We start from the raw sequence: 16,866 nt of genomic DNA on the forward strand, positions 1-16,866 counted from the left end.
TCTGTTCTTCCTAGCTCCCAGGCTAGTTCTTTTGTTTTGTTTGTTAGTGCCGTCATGCAAAGTGTTTTGCTTCCTAGTCTGTTTTATTTTGTTCTTTGGTGTGTAAATAAAACATTATCCTTACCCTCCCGCTGTGTTTCATCTTCCGCTGCACCCACGAGAGAACAAGTGGTCACCACAATGCCACCCAGACGTCACACTCTTCTTCACCTTCATAAGTCAACCTCTCATTCTTCAACTTATTCACACATTTTGTTTTTTTCGGAACATGTTTTTTTTAATGCCAATACCCTGACGTTGGGTATTGTGTGTAGAATTTTGAGGACAACAACGATTTTACTCCATTTGGGAATACGCAACAAAACGATTAACTCTGCGAATCCTTTCCGGATGTGCCGCGTATGGACCCGGCGGCCATTTTTCTTGGCTGCGATGAACATTTATCAGGAGGGACAAGCGGTAGAAAATGGACGGATGTCATTCACGTCCAGTGATAATGTTGTGTGATGTCCTTCCTGTACTGTAGGTGGAGGTGCACCACACTCCATCCTGCGTGTGGAAGGAAAAAACGTGCGTTGCTGCACACCCCACCCCCCCCCCCCCCCACACACACACACACACACCTCCACCCCCCCCCCCCCCCTCCTCCCCTCCTCCCCCTCTCGTGGACCATCCTTTGCGACCGAGGGGAGTTTTTGCTCAGTCTCACTTTGCGTGGAGCAGCTCGTGACAGAGGAGCAGACCCCGACCAGGTAAGACTGATGCTCGGCGTGTCACATCCACGCATTCTTCTTGCCACGCAGCTCGGGCAATTATCAGCCTTTCCATCGTGGGAGGGGGCCTTTTTTTTTTCTTCTTCTTCTTCTTGTTCTCCCCCCCCCCCCCCCCCCCCCCCACTCTCAAGGGGGGTGGCGCATTTTGCAGGATTTATACTGCGTCTTTTCCATCGGAATGCACGCATGCCTTTTTTTTTTTCCTTTTGCGTGGTTGTCGTGGCGGCAAATGCACCAAGCGCGCGTCCGCGCATCGGCAATAGGTGGAGGCCTTTGTGCGCATGCACCTGTTTGTCGTGCGGGAATAATAATAATAATAATTCATAAATAATGACCATCCGCACAGCTGCGTGAGGCGTCCATGCGGAACAATGTGCGTGTGGTGCAAAGTGTCCTTCAGCGAGCATCCTCCGTGGATGGCGAGGAAGCGGGTGCACGTCTGACGTGGGCGCGCAGGCCAGCCACTGCGGTCGCGGCCCGCCCGCCGTCACGCTGCGGAGAAGTCCCGCGTCTTTTATTGACGCATTCTGGCGGGCTTCCTGCACAACTTCTGCAGATGATGCAACCACGCACGCATGCGCGTGCACGTGCGTGGACAACTTGATACAGCAGCGTGTTTGTGTGTGTGTGTGTGTGTCCATCCATCCATCCATTTTCTACCGCTTATTCCCTTTTGGGGTCGCGGGGTGCGCTGGCGCCTATCTCAGCTACAATCGGGCGGAAGGCGGGGTACACCCTGGACAAGTCGCCACCTCATCGCAGGGCGTGTGTGTGTGTGTGTGTGTGTGTGTGTTTATTGTTTTGTTTTTTTGGTGATGAACCGGATCAGCTGTGAGAGTGACGTGGATCCAGGTCAGCGCCACCACGCCGCGGGACAGAAATAGAAACACGAGCACCAGCGGGGGAACAATTCCACGCTCTTTTCATTAGGAACTAAAGTGCGGCCAAGCCTCTAAAGTTGAACACGATCCGTTTCGGGACGCAGGAGCACCTCGGTTTAGTGTCTTCTAGTCCGTTCCAGGGTTAAACCTGCACCCTCTTGACTATGTGGGCCGCTTTTTTGCCGTATGACATGCTAACGTTAGCATGACTCTGAGAATTGGCTCGCGTGCTAATCGCTAGCGAGTGTCGGCGTTGTGTAACTATCGAGGAGGAGGGCGGACAAATTGGCTGAAAGAGTTAGCACGCTAACAGTTAGCAAGCGTCCTTATGTGACTGAGGTGTAGGGCGCAAAAATGGGATTAAAAAAAAGAAGCTAGCATGCCAACAGTTAGCGTATGTCACATACCAAGGTATATGACTGCGAGGGGTAGGGCAGCAAAATTGGCAAAAAACAAAAATAGTTACCACACTAACAGTTAGCAAGTCTGTTATATGACTCTGAGGTGTCGTGAAGCACAATTGGTGAAAAAAAAAAGAGGCTAGCATGCTAACAGTTAGCATATGTCACATACCAAGTTATATGACTATAAGGTGTAGGGCGGTAAAATTGGCAAAAAACAAAAATAGTTACCACACTAACAGTTAGCAAGTGTCACGCAATCTATTATATGACTCTGAGCTGTCATGAAGCACAATTGGTGAAAAAAAGAAGAAGCTAGCATGCTAACAGTTAGCATATGTCACATACCAAGGTATATGACTGTGAGGGGTAGGGCAGTAAAATTGGCAAAAAAAAAAAAAAAAAGAGACCACACTAACAGTTAGCAAGTGTCACGCAATCTGTTATATGACTCTGAGATGTTGTGAAGCAAAATTGGTGAAAAAAAAAAAGTAAGCATGCTAACAGTTAGCATATGTCACATACCAAGTTATATGACTATGAGGTGTAGGGCAGCAAAATTGGCAAAAAACAAAAATAGTTACCACACTAACAGTTAGCAAGTGTCACGCAATCTGTTATATGACTCTGAGGTGTCGTGAAGCAAAATTGGTGAAAAAATAAATAAAAAGCTAGCATGCTAACAGTTAGCATATGTCACATACCAAGGTATATGACTATGACGGGCAGGGCGGCAAAATTGGCAAAAGAAAAAAAAAAAAGCGACCACTCTAACAGTTAGCAAGTGTCACGCAATCTGTTTTATGACTCTGAAGTATGGTGCTGTAGCAAAATTGGCGGGAAAAAAAGATGGCATGCTAACAGTTAGCATATGTGAAATACCAACGTATATGACTGCGAGGGGTAGGGCAGCAAAATTGGCAAAAAACAAAAATAGTTACCACACTAACAGTTAGCAAGTGTCACGCAATCTGCTATATGACTCTGAGGTGTCGTGAAGCAAAATTGGTGAAAAAATAAATAAAAAGCTAGCATGCTAACAGTTGGCATATGTCACATACCAAGGTATATGACTATGACGGGCAGGGCGGCAAAATTGGCAAAAGAAAAAAAAAAAAAGAGACCACACTAACAGTTAGCAAGTGTCACGCAATCTGTTTTATGACTCTGAAGTATGGTACTGTAGCAAAATTGGCGGGAAAAAAAGATAGCATGCTAACAGTTAGCATATGTCACATACCAAGTTATATGACTGAGGTGTAGGGCGGCAAAATTGGCAAAAAACAAAAATAGTTACCACACTAACAGTTAGCAAGTGTCACGCAATCTGTTATATGACTCTGAGGTGTCGTGAAGCAAAATTGGTGAGAAAATAAATAAAAAGCTAGCATGCTAACAGTTGGCATATGTCACATACCAAGGTATATGACTATGACGGGCAGGGCGGCAAAATTGGCAAAAGAAAAGAAAAAAAGAGACCACACTAACAGTTAGCAAGTGTCACGCAATCTGTTATATGACTCTGAAGTATGGTGCTGTAGCAAAATTGGCGGGAAAAAATGATAGCATGCTAACAGTTAGCATATGTGAAATACCAACGTATATGACTGCGAGGGGTAGGGCAGCAAAATTGGCAAAAAACAAAAATAGTTACCACACTAACAGTTAGCAAGTGTCACGCAATCTGTTATATGACTCTGAGGTGTCGTGAAGCAAAATTGGTGAAAAAATAAATAAAAAGCTAGCATGCTAACAGTTGGCATATGTCACATACCAAGGTATATGACTACGAGGTGCAGGGCGGCAAAATTGGCAAAAGAAAAAAAAAAAAGAGACCACACTAACAGTTAGCAAGTGTCACGCAATCTGTTTTATGACTCTGAAGTATGGGGTTGTAGCAAAATTGGCGGGAAAAAAAGATAGCATGCTAACAGTTAGCATATGTCACATACCAAGTTATATGTCTATGAGGTGTAGGGCGGCAAAATTGGCAAAAAAAAAAGCTTGCACACTAACAGTTAGCAAGTTTCATGCAATCTGTTATATGACTCTGAAGTGTGGTGCTGTAGAAAAAATTGGCGGAAAAAAAAGATAGCATGCTAACAGTTAGCATATGTCACATACCAAGTTATATGACTATAAGGTGTAGGGCGGTAAAATTGGCAAAAAAAAAAAAAGTTACCACACTAACAGTTAGCAAGTGTCACGCAATCTGTTATATGACTCTGAGGTGTCGTGAAGCAAAACTGGCTAAAAATAAGAATACAAAAAACTAGCATGCTAACAGTTAGCATATGTCACATACCAAGTTATATGACTCTGAGGTGTAGGACGGTAAAATTGGTTGAAAAACAAAAGTTAGCATGCTAACAGTTAGCATATGTCACATACCAAGTTATATGACTCTGAGGTGTACAGTGGCAAAATCGGCAAAAAAATAGTTAGCACACTAACAGTTAGCAAGCGTCACACAACCAGTTATATGACTCCGAGGTGTAGTGTAGCAAAATTGGCTAAAAATAAAAATATAAAAAAATAGCATTCTAACTGTTAGCATATGTCACATACCAAGTTATATGACTCTGAGGTGTACGTCGGCAAAGTTAGCTAAAAAAAGAAAAAAGGCTAGCCTGCTAACCGTTAGCATATGTCACATACCAAGTTGTATGGCTCTGAGGTGTAGTGTAGCAAAATTGGCTAAAAAAAAAACACTAGCAAGCTAACAGTTAGCATATGTCCCTTACCAAGTTATATGACTCTGAGGTGACATCAGTGTGTAAAGGATATCACCATGTACCATGAATTGATTAACATGGACCCCGACTTAAACAAGTTGAAAAACTTATTGGGGTGTTACCATTTAGTGGTCAATTGTACGGAATATGTACTGTACTGTGCAATCTACTAATAAATGTATCAATCAATCAATCAATCAATCAAAAACCACAAGGGCTCAGGAACACTTCATAAAACCACTGTCAGTAACTACAGTTGGTCGCTACATCTGTCAGTGCAAGTTAAAACTCTACTATGCAAAGCAAAACCCATTTATCAACAACACCCAGAAACGCTTCGCTAGGCCCGAACTCATCTAAGATGGACTGATGGAAAGTGGAAAAGTGTTCTGTGGTCTGACGAGTCCACATTTCAAATTGTTTTTGGAAACTGTGAACCAAAGAGGAAAAGAACCATCCGGACTGTTCTCGGGTGAAAGTGTTCTAGGCAGCATGTGTGATGGTATGGGGGTGTATTAGTAACTGACACATGTGTGATGGTATGGGGGTGTATTAGTAACTGACACATGTGTGATGGTATGGGGGTGTATTAGTAACTGACACATGTGTGATGGTATGGGGGTGTATTAGTAACTGACACATGTGTGATGGTATGGGGGTGTATTAGTAACTGACACGTGTGATGGTATGGGGGTGTATTAGTAACTGACACATGTGTGATGGTATGGGGGTGTATTAGTAAAAGTCAGCATGTGTGATGGTATGGGGGTGTATTAGTAACTGACACATGTGTGATGGTATGGGGGTGTATTAGTAACTGACACGTGTGTGATGGTATGGGGGTGTATTAGTAAAAGTCAGCATGTGTAATGGTATGGGGGTGTATTAGTAACTGACACATGTGTGATGGTATGGGGGTGTATTAGTAACTGACACGTGTGATGGTATGGGGGTGTATTAGTAACTGACACATGTGTGATGGTATGGGGGTGTATTAGTAACTGACACGTGTGATGGTATGGGGGTGTATTAGTAACTGACACATGTGTGATGGTATGGGGGTGTATTAGTAAAAGTCAGCATGTGTGATGGTATGGGGGTGTATTAGTAACTGACACATGTGTGATGGTATGGGGGTGTATTAGTAACTGACACATGTGTGATGGTATGGGGGTGTATTAGTAACTGACACATGTGTGATGGTATGGGGGTGTATTAGTAACTGACACATGTGTGATGGTATGGGGGTGTATTAGTGCCCAAGGCATGGGTAACTTACACATCTGTGAAGGCACCATTAATGCTGAAAGGTACATACAGCTTTTGGAGCAACATACGTTGTCATCATGGACGCCCCTGCTTATTTCAGCAAGACAATGCCAAGCCAGGTGTTACAACAGCGTGGCTTCGTAGTAAAAGAGTGCAGGTACTAGACTGGCTGTAGGAAAAAAATCAAAATGAAGTTTCTCAGTGTGAACATGAAATATCTTGTCTTTTCAGTCTCTTCAATTGAATATAAGTTGAATGATCTTTTTATTTACCATTTCCCCACAGGAAATAACAGGAATAGTCAGTTCCAGGGTCAACTGTGCACTTCTCATGCTCACATCACACTTATTGAGGTGCTCAGGGGTCAGAGCAGGGGTGTCAAACTCAAATACAGAGTGGGCCAAAATGTAAAACTGAACAAAGCCGCGGGCCAAAGTTGAACAAATGAACCTTTTAATTGGGACCCAAACAAGTTTTGCATTGAATATTGAACAAGCAAGGCTTAAATAGGGCAGCACGGTGGGAGAGGGGTTAGTGCATCTGCCTCACAATACAAAGGTCCTGAGTAATCCTGGGTTCAATCCCGGGCTCGGGATCTTTCTGTGTGGAGTTTGCATGTTCTCCCCGTGACTGCGTGGGTTCCCTCGGGTACTCGGGCTTCCTCCCATGGAACAGGCAGATCTTATATAACCTAATAGTACAAAATCAACTTTCAAAAAACTAAACGAAAAAACATCAGTGGTATATTAAATAAAATTTAATTTAAAAAATAAAAAAACTCTTTTTTATTTGCAGCCTTCTAAAGTAAATATCAACATTAACTTTTTCCACAGGCTAATAAATTCGAAAATAAAATAAAAATAATGTGGGCGGGGTTTGGTGGTAGCGGGGGGTGTATATTGTAGTGTTCCGTAAGAGTTAGTGCTGCAAAGGGTTCTGGGTATTTGTTCTGTTGTGTTTATGTTGTGTTACGGTGCGGGTGTTCTCCCGAAATGTGTTTTGTCATTCTTGTTTGGTGTGGGTTCACAGTGTGGCGCATATTTGTAACAATGGTAAAGTTGTCTATACGGCCACCCTCAGTGTGACCTGTATGGCAGTTGACCAAGTATGCTTGGCATTCGCATATGTGTGTGTGAAAGCCGCTATATTACGTGACTTGGCCAGCACGCTGTTTATGTGGAGGAAAAGAGGACGTGATGACATGTTGTAGAGGACGCTAAAGGAAGTGCCTTTAAAGGACGCTCCCAATATTCTTGTCCGGGTGGAAATCGGGAGAATGGTTGCCCATGGACATTTTCAGGAAGGGCACTAAACTTCGGGAGTCTATCGGGAAAATCGGGAGTGTTGGCAAGTATGAGTGTTAGCGGTGAATGTTAGTGGCGGGCCAGCTCTAATGTTCATTGGATATTACCTCAAGGGCCAAATTAAATTAAACGGCGGGCCAGAGTTTGACACCCATGGGTCAGAGGCTTCACTGTCTGTATACAATGTTGTGGCACGCACACACACACACACACACACACACACACACACACACACACACACACACACACACACACACACACACACACACACACACACACACACACACACACACACACACACATCTTTAGGACCACCCGTTTACAGATATACTGTATACAGATTTGTATTTACAACATTAATAATGTATACATACTTTGCAAATATTGAAATTTCACAAGAAAAACGTAGAATGTTGTCAGTGTTATAACAAAAGTCGTCATTTTACTCAACGCAAGTCAACATTTTACGAGAAAAACTGAACATTTGTGCAATATTACGATCAAATTTGGAATTTGACTCAATAACAGTAGCATTTTATCAGAAAAGCCTAAAGATTTTTACAATTATGCAAAAGAGTCGTAACTTTACTCCACAAAGTCACAATTTTATAAGAATACTTTAAAATGTTGGCAATATTATAACAATAATCGGAATTTCACTTGGCACAATTATGAAAAAAGTGATCATTTTACTCAAATTGTTTGAATATTTTTACAAGACCAACACAAAAATGGGCAATATTGTGATAAAAGTCAGAGTTTTACATGACAAATGTCACCATTTTGCATTAAAAAGTAATAATTTTACATAAAAAAGTAATAATTTTGCAGACTGCATTAAAAAAAAGTAATAATTTTAGGAGAAAATATTGCAATATTACAGAAACAGAAAGAATATGAGAAATTGTTCCCAATTTTATAGGAAAAAATTAAGGAAAAGACTGCCTTTAGTTAATTTTTGTTTTATTTGTTTTATTTGTTTTGTTTGCAATTGGTTTTTGATCTGCATTATTTACTACAAGTTACTACAGCATGTCTCTATATACATATGTATTTACTTTTATTATAAATTTTGGCCAGAGGGGGAGCACTTCAAATTTCTTGCACACACTTGTTATTTCATATGTTGGCCAAAGGGGGAGCACATTTAAAAGCGACACACAGTCAGTTGGAGAAATCCCTCTTTAGGAGCAGCCTTTCTAGATACATAAAGAAGTGTATTTACAACATGAATAATATATACATACTATGCAAATATAAAAAAAGTTTGTTGGGAAAAATAAGTTGGAATTTTACAAAAGAAAGGTCACAATTTCACAGGAAAAACTAAGAATTTTGGCTCTTTGTATTATTTTTTTGTTGTATGAAAAAAGTTGTCATTTTACTATAATTTTACAAGAAAAACTGAACATTTATGCAGTACTATGATAAAAGTCACCATTTTATAAGAAAACTTTATTATAATAATAAACAGAATTTTACTTGGCAAAACGATGACAAAAGTCATCATTTTACTAAAAAAAATGTCACTATTTTACAAGAACAAGAAAAAAATGGGCAATACTGTGATAAAAGTCTGAATTCCATACGACAAATGTCACCATTTTGCATTAAAAAGTCATCATTTTGAGTAAAAAAAAGTAATAATTTTAGGAGAAAATATTGCAATATTACAGAAATTGTTTTCAATTTTATGAGGAAAAAAAAGTCGACACTTTGTGAGAAAAATAATGCTTTTTGTTCCTTTTTCTATTTTGAATTTTTTGTTTGTAATTGTTTTTTAATCTTCATTCTTTACTTCAAGTTATTAAAGTATGTCTCTATATAGATTTAAAAAAAAAAAATTGTAATTTATTTTTGGCCAAAGGGGGCGTATTTCAATTTCTTACACACACTTGTTATTTCATATGTTGGCCAAAGGGGGAGCACTTTTAAAAGCGACACACAGTCAGTTGGAGAAATCCCTCTTTAGGAGCAGCCTTTCTAGATACATAAAGAAGTGTATTTACGACATGAATAATATATACATACTATGCAAATATAAAAAAAGTTTGTTGGGAAAAATAAGTTGTAATTTTACAAAAGAAAGGTCACAATTTCACAAGAAAAACTAAGAATTTGGGGTCTTTGTATTATTTTTTTTGTTGTATGAAAAAAGTTGTCATTTTACTATAATTTTACAAGAAAAACCGAACATTTATGCAGTACTATGATAAAAGTCACCATTTTATAAGAAAACTTTATTATAATAATAAACAGAATTTTACTTGGCAAAACGATGACAAAAGTCATCATTTTACTAAAAAAAATGTCACTATTTTACAAGAACAAGAACAAAATGGGCAACACTGTGATAAAAGTCTGAATTCCATACGACAAATGTCACCATTTTGCATTAAAAAGTCATAATTTTGAGTAAAAAAAAGTAATAATTTTAGGAGAAAATATCGCAATATTACAGAAATTGTTTTCAATTTTATGAGGAAAAAAAAAGTCGACACATTGTGAGAAAAATAATGCTTTTTGTTCTTTTTTTTATTTAGAATTTTTTGTTTGTAATTGCTTTTTAATTGTTTTCAAGTTATTACAGTATGTCTCTATATAGATTTAAAAAAAAAAAATTGTAATGTATTTTTGGCCAAAGGGGGCGTATTTCAATTTCTTACACACACTTGTTATTTCATATGTTGACCAGAGTGGGAGCACTTTTAAAAGCGACACACAGTCAGTTTGACAAATCCCTCCTTTTTGGGACCACCTTTATTTTGCTAGATGTCACCACCAAATGAGACATTGTCTGTTAGATGCAACGTTATTGGGACCATCATTTATGTCATCACTTCTTCACACACACACACACACACACACACACACACACACACACACACACACACACACACACACACACATGCGTGATTGTTGTCCGGCAAGTTGGCGCCCGCTGATGCGTGCGTGAGGACATTATTGACGTGCTGCTGCATCGCAGGAGAGCATCATGGGAAAGCAGAACAGCAAGCTGACTCCTGAGGTGATGGAGGACCTGGTGAAGAACACGGAGTTCAACGAGCACGAGTTGAAGCAGTGGTACAAGGGCTTCCTCAAGGACTGTCCCAGTGGCAGACTCAACCTGGAGGAGTTCCAGCAGCTCTACGTCAAGGTGGGCCACACCTGCTCATACTCCGCCACCACTAAGTATTCACAGCGCTTCCCACACCCCACATTTTGTTGTGTTACAGCCTTAAAAAGTCATATTTGACCTCAAAATTCTACACACAATATCTCATAATGACAATGTAAAACCATGTCTAGGCCTTTTAAAAAAATTATATAAAAACCTTAAGAAATCTCATGTACATAAGTATTCACAGCACTTCATGTTTCCTGCATTTTGTTGAATTACAGTCTTGAAATAAAAAATACAAAAATAAAAACATTCTCACAATTCATCAAACAATACCCCATAATCACAATGTAAAACCATGTGTTTAGGCCTTTTTTAAAACAATGAAATAAATAACTAAATAAATCACATGTACAGTACATAAGTATTCACAGCACTTGACTTTTCCCGCACTTTTTTATGTTACAGCCTTAAAAAGTAGTTTTTGTTCTGAAAATTCTACACACAATACCCATAATGACATTGTATAAACATGTTTTTAGACATTTTTGCAAATGAAATAAAAAAAACAAAGAAATCACATGTACAAAAGTATTCACAGCACTTCACTTTCTCCACATGTTATGTTACAGCCTTAGAAGAAAAAAACTGTCCTCAAAACTGGTGTTTTTGGCGGGAGGTTCTTAAAAACAACAGATCACTCTTGTCATCTGTAAAGGATCTTTGACTGGTGTTTTTGCACTAGGTTCTCAAAAACCACAGTTCATTCCTGTAATATGTAAAGGATATTTGACTGGTGTTTTTGCAGTAGGTTCTTAAAAAACAACAGATCACTCTTGTATTATGTAAAGGATCTTTGACTGTTTTTTGCAGGAGTTTCTTAAAAAACAACAGATTACTCCTGTCATCTGTAAAGGATCTTTGACTGGTGTTTTTTCAGTAGGTTCTTAAAAACAACAGATCACTTCTGTATAATGTAAAGGATCTTTGACTTTTTTTTGGCAGGAGGTTCCTAAAAAACAACAGATCACTCTTGTAATATGTAAAAGATCTTTGACTGGTGTTTTTGCAGTAGTTTCTTAAAAACAAAAGATCCCTGATGTCATCTGTAAAAGATCTTTGACTGGTGTTTTTGCAGTAGGTTCTTAAAAACAACAGATCACTTCTGTGTTATGTAAAGAATCTTTGACTGTTTTTGGCAGGAGGTTCCTAAAAAAACAACAGATAACTCCTGTAATACGTAAAGGATCTTTGATTGGTGTTTTGGCAGTAGGATCTTGAAAACTACAGATCACTTCTGTCATCTGTAAAGGATCTTTGACTGGTGTTTTTGCAGTAGGTTCTTTAAAACAACAGATCACTTCTGTATTATGTAAATTATCTTTGACGGTTTTTTGGCAGGAATTTCTTGAAAAACAACAGATCACTCTTTTAATATGTATAGGATCTTTGACTGGTGTTTTTGCAGTAGGTTCTTAAAAAGAACAGATCACTCCTGTCATCTGTAAAGGATCTTTGACTGGTGTTTTTGCAGTAGAGTGTTAAAAAGAACAGATCACTCCTGTCATCTGTAAAGGATCTTTGACTGGTGTTTTTGCAGTAGGTTCTTAAAAAGAACAGATCACTCCTGTCATCTGTAAAGGATCTTTGACTGGTGTTTTTGCAGTAGTTTGTTAAGAAGAACAGCTCACTCCTGTCATCTGTAAAGGATCTTTGACTGGTGTTTTTGCAATAGTTTGTTAAAAAGAACAAATCACTCCTGTCATCTGTAAAGGATCTTTGACTGGTGTTTTTGCAATAGTTTCTTAAAAAGAACAGATCACTCCTGTCATCTGTAAAGGATCTTTGAGTGGTGTTTTTGCAGTAGTTTGTTAAGAAGAACAGCTCACTCCTGTCATCTGTAAAGGATCTTTGACTGGTGTTTTTGCAATAGTTTGTTAAAAAGAACAAATCACTCCTGTCATCTGTAAAGGATCTTTGACTGGTGTTTTTGCAGTAGTTTGTTAAAAAGAACAGATCACTCCTGTCATCTGTAAAGGATCTTTGACTGGTGTTTTGCAGTAGGTTCTTAAAAAGAACAGATCACTCCTGTCATCTGTAAAGGATCTTTGACTGGTGTTTTTGCAGTAGTTTGACCGTGCCCTCCGTCTTTGGTCTTGCAGTTCTTCCCCTACGGCGACGCCTCCAAGTTTGCGCAGCACGCCTTCAGGACCTTCGACAAAAACAGCGACGGCACCATCGACTTCCGAGAGTTCATCTGTGCTTTGTCCATCACGTCCCGCGGGAGCTTTGAGCAGAAACTGAACTGGGCCTTCAACATGTACGACCTGGACGGCGACGGCAAGATCACCAGAGTGGAGATGCTGGAGATAATCGAGGTCAGTTTGTCCTGCATCTCCTTGCTAATAACTGCTGCATCAGCCAAAAAACGCGCGGGGGGAAAACTGGATTCATATCCGAATCACAATTGTGATTTCTACCAATTCTGAGGCGTGTGAGTCTTGGCCCTTGGATGTGATTCTTGGGCTCAACATTCCACTGGGAAGCAGTTCTGGATTCAAACTGCTTGTCAGCATTTATTATTTGGTGTCATGCTTGTTGGGAAACTTTCCGGAACAGGTTTCAGGTTGCATGGAGATGGCCGCCAACGGGTTTTTAAAAATGATTCTTGAAAACACAACTGGGATGTGGGTGGTTGATGAGCCTTTTGGGTGCTTGTTCAGGCCCTTGAGGAATGCAGCTGTCTTTGGTTTATGTTGACATTTGTTGGAGGTTCCTTTTTTATTTGTCTTTATATTATATATATATATATACTGTATATATATATATATATATATATATACACATATACATATATATATAAATATATACATATATATACTGTATATATACATATATGTACATATATACATATATGTATAAATGTACATATATATCCACTTATATATGTACATTTATATGAACATACATACACAAGGATCGATATTGAATCGAATCGTGGGACACCCACAGATTCACAGCCCTAATATATATGTACACATATATGGACATATATACATATATGTCCATATATATACAGTACATATATGTATATGTATTTATTTTTTTACATTTTATTTTACCTGTGGTAAAATAAAATGTACATATATGTACATACTGTATATAAATATTGTGGAAGTCTGCTGCTTCCGGGTTCTCGGGACCACCAAGGACTGACATGACAAGCTTTCAAGTTCGACAAGATTTATTTTTCTCAATAATCTTTTCTGCTTTACACCAATTGTCTCCCTTCAGCAATGTCACTCTCTGCCTTTCAGCATTGTCGTCTGTCCAACTCTCTCTCGCCGCCTCCCGACTGCGGCCTTTTAACAGAACGACAGGTGATTAGATGAACACTTTCAGCTGTGTCATCCACTCACCTGTCGCCAACCTCGAGCCACACCCCGCTTCCCCGCAGGCGCGCAGGCCACGCCCACCACAAATATATTTACATATATACATATATATATATATATATATATATATATATATATATATATATATATATATATATATATATATATATATATGTGTATTTGGGACGTCTGTAAAAATCCAATTGACAAATGTTTGAACAAAAAACTTATTGTGTAAATGAATTAACTTTTGAAAACGATGAATCAATTTAGACTCGGGATGATAATACAAAGGTGTGACGTGTTGGAGTTTACGGGATGACGTAACAATTGGTCCTCCCCCCCCCGCAGGCCATCTACAAGATGGTGGGCACGGTGATCATGATGAAGATGAACGAGGACGGCCTGACTCCGGCCCAGCGGGTGGACAAGATCTTCAGCAAAATGGATAAGAACAACGACGACCAGATCTCGTTGGACGAGTTCAAGGAGGCGGCCAAGAGCGACCCCTCCATCGTGCTGCTCTTGCAGTGTGACATGCAGAAGTGAGACCTCCACCACCCCAACACCACCCTTTTCCTCTAAGCTCTGCTCGCTCCCTGGCCCCGCCCACACCTTACTCCCTCAGCCCCCCCCCCACACACACACACACACACAGGACAGCAGCACATTCGGTTTTTCTCGGCCCATTTCCACAGGAAATAAGAGGAAGAAGAAGAAGAAGAAAAAAAATGCTTGGACTATTTTTTCAATGGACTCGCTTCTTGTGGTCGTATGCATGAGAATGTCAAAATATGCTGAATAATTTTGAATATATGCTCCTTCTTCACGGCTGTAACACGCTTGACGTAACAGTAATAACTCCTATCATAATTGTAAACCCTCTCGGAGAGAGGCTTCTTCCCCAAAAGTATTGCATGCATATATTACGTGTCTACAAAAAAACAAAAACAAAAATACAGTATATATATATAGATACAGTATAAATATATATATATATAAATATATATATATATATATATATAAATATAAAACCATTTCATTTTCTTTTGCGTCTTCAAAAAGAGAAACCCTATTGTTGTGTGACCCTGAGGAGGGAGCATGCTTCCTGCCATCTTTCTCTCTTTTTTCTCTTTGCTTTTGGTGCATATCGACATGTTTACAGAAACAAAGAGCACGGCGAGGATTAAAAAAAAAAAAAAAAAAAAAAAAAGGAGAGTAGGGACTTGCATTCCAAAAAAAAATACAAAAAAAAATCAATAAAAGTTTACTGGACACACTGCATTCCTATATGTCGAAAAACCTTCTATTGTATGATCGAAAAACCTTCTATTGTAAGATCTATTCCAGGCTATGCAAGCACGGACTGAGTGTCTGCTTGTCAATGAAGAGCTTTCCTCTCCCGCACCCCTAACTTATGATCATTATTATTATTATTTATCTTACTGCACACAGTTCCAAGTCTCACCGCAGGTCTTTGTCAAAGTAAACGTTTCTATCGACAATGAAAACTCATGAAACAAGTGACTGTATTCTTTTCTACGTGTGGCATGTGTTTGCACCCTTACACAAATGAGTTCTGTCGTGATTAAAACCAATAAACCACAAATGGGCTTTTTGCAAAAGACACAGAGGACGACTTTGTTGTGTGAGCTGTTTCTTTCGGAAAAAAACCAGAACCTTGTTTTTTGGAGTTCCGACTGGGGCCCCCTAGCTACAAACCCCAGAAGCGGTGAAGTTGTCCCCTTGTGTAAATGATAAATAAAAAGAGAATACGATGATTTGTAAACCTTTCCAACTTATATTCAATTGAATGGACTGCAAAGACAAATATTAGCTCATTTGGAATTTGATGCCTGCGACATGTTGCAAAAAAGCTGGCACATGTGGCAAAAAAGATTGAGGAAGTTGAGGAATGCTCGTCAAACGCTTATTTGGAACATCCCACAGGTGAACAGGCTAAATGGGAACAGGTGGCTGCCATGATTGGCTATAAAAGCAGCTTCCATGAAATGCTCAGTCGGGTTAAGGGTCACCACTTTGTCAAGAAATGCCCGAGCAAATTGTTTAAGGAAAACATTTCTCAACCAGCTACTGCAAGGAATTTAGGGATTTCACCATATATGCTCCGTATTATCATCAAAATGTTCAGAGAATCTGGAGAAATCACTGCATGTAAGCCATGATATTACAGACCTCAGGCCATACTGCATCAAAAAGTGACATCTGTGTGTAAAGGATATCACCACATGGGCTCAGGAACACTTCATGAAACCACTGTCAGTAACTACAGTTGGTTGCTCCATCTGTAAGTGCAAGTTGAAACTCTACTATGCAAAGCCAAAGCCATTTATCAACAACACCCAGAAACACCACTGCCTTCGCTGGGCCCGAGCTCATCTAAGATGGACTGATGCAAAGTGGAAAAGTGTTCTGGGGTCTGAAAAGTCCACATTTCAAATTGTTTTTGGGAAACTGTGGACGTCGTGTCCTCCAGACCAAAGAGGAAAAGAACCATCCGGATTGTTGTAGGCGCAAAGTGTAAAAGCCAGCATGTGTGATGGTATGGGGGTGTATTAGTGGCCAAGGCATGGGTAACTTACACATCTGTGAAGGCACCATTAATGCTTAAAGGTACATACAGATTTTGGAGCCATCCAAGCAACGTTATCATGGACGCCCCTGCTTATTTCAGCAAGACAATGCTTAATTCTAAGTTAATGATTATTTGCCAAACAAAACAAAGTGTCTCAGTGTGAACGTTAAGTATCTTGTCTTTGCAGTCCATTCAATTGAATATAAGCTGAAAAGGATTTGCAAATCATTGTATTCTCTTTTTATTTACCTTTTACAAAACCGTGACAACTTCACTGCTTTTTGGGGTTTGTAGTTTCGTGCCAGTCCGTGGCACATTCTAAAACAGGAGGGTCTAATTAGTTCCCACAGTTATGGCTGCCGTCAGAGGGCCACTTGTAACCGTAAATAAT

At 39.5% G+C, this 16,866-nt stretch overlaps 1 protein-coding gene across 1 annotated transcript; it reads left to right on the top strand.

The window, feature by feature from the left end:
- The first annotated feature begins 602 nt into the window (after positions 1-602).
- On the top strand, positions 603-15,515 carry vsnl1b (visinin-like 1b). The gene is made up of 4 exons (XM_061896318.1): positions 603-752; positions 10,350-10,520; positions 12,647-12,862; positions 14,231-15,515. Exons 2-4 carry the CDS (start codon positions 10,359-10,361, stop codon positions 14,426-14,428), a joined length of 576 nt encoding a protein of 191 aa, XP_061752302.1. The 5' UTR covers positions 603-752; positions 10,350-10,358; the 3' UTR covers positions 14,429-15,515.
- Positions 15,516-16,866: the final 1,351 nt, after the last annotated feature.

Source organism: Nerophis ophidion, linkage group LG03 (assembly GCF_033978795.1).
Source record: "Nerophis ophidion isolate RoL-2023_Sa linkage group LG03, RoL_Noph_v1.0, whole genome shotgun sequence".
Classification (NCBI taxonomy): domain Eukaryota; kingdom Metazoa; phylum Chordata; class Actinopteri; order Syngnathiformes; family Syngnathidae; genus Nerophis; species Nerophis ophidion.

What these genes read in the sequence shown, in the direction of transcription:
- vsnl1b (XM_061896318.1), top strand. Translation starts at nt 10,359, where the DNA reads ATGGGAAAGCAGAACAGCAAGCTGACTCCTGAGGTGATGGAGGACCTG. An exon ending in TCCAGCAGCTCTACGTCAAG is followed by an intron (nt 10,521 to 12,646) that starts GTGGGCCACACC and finishes TTGGTCTTGCAG; the next exon opens with TTCTTCCCCTACGGCGACGC. An exon ending in AGATGCTGGAGATAATCGAG is followed by an intron (nt 12,863 to 14,230) that starts GTCAGTTTGTCC and finishes CCCCCCCCGCAG; the next exon opens with GCCATCTACAAGATGGTGGG.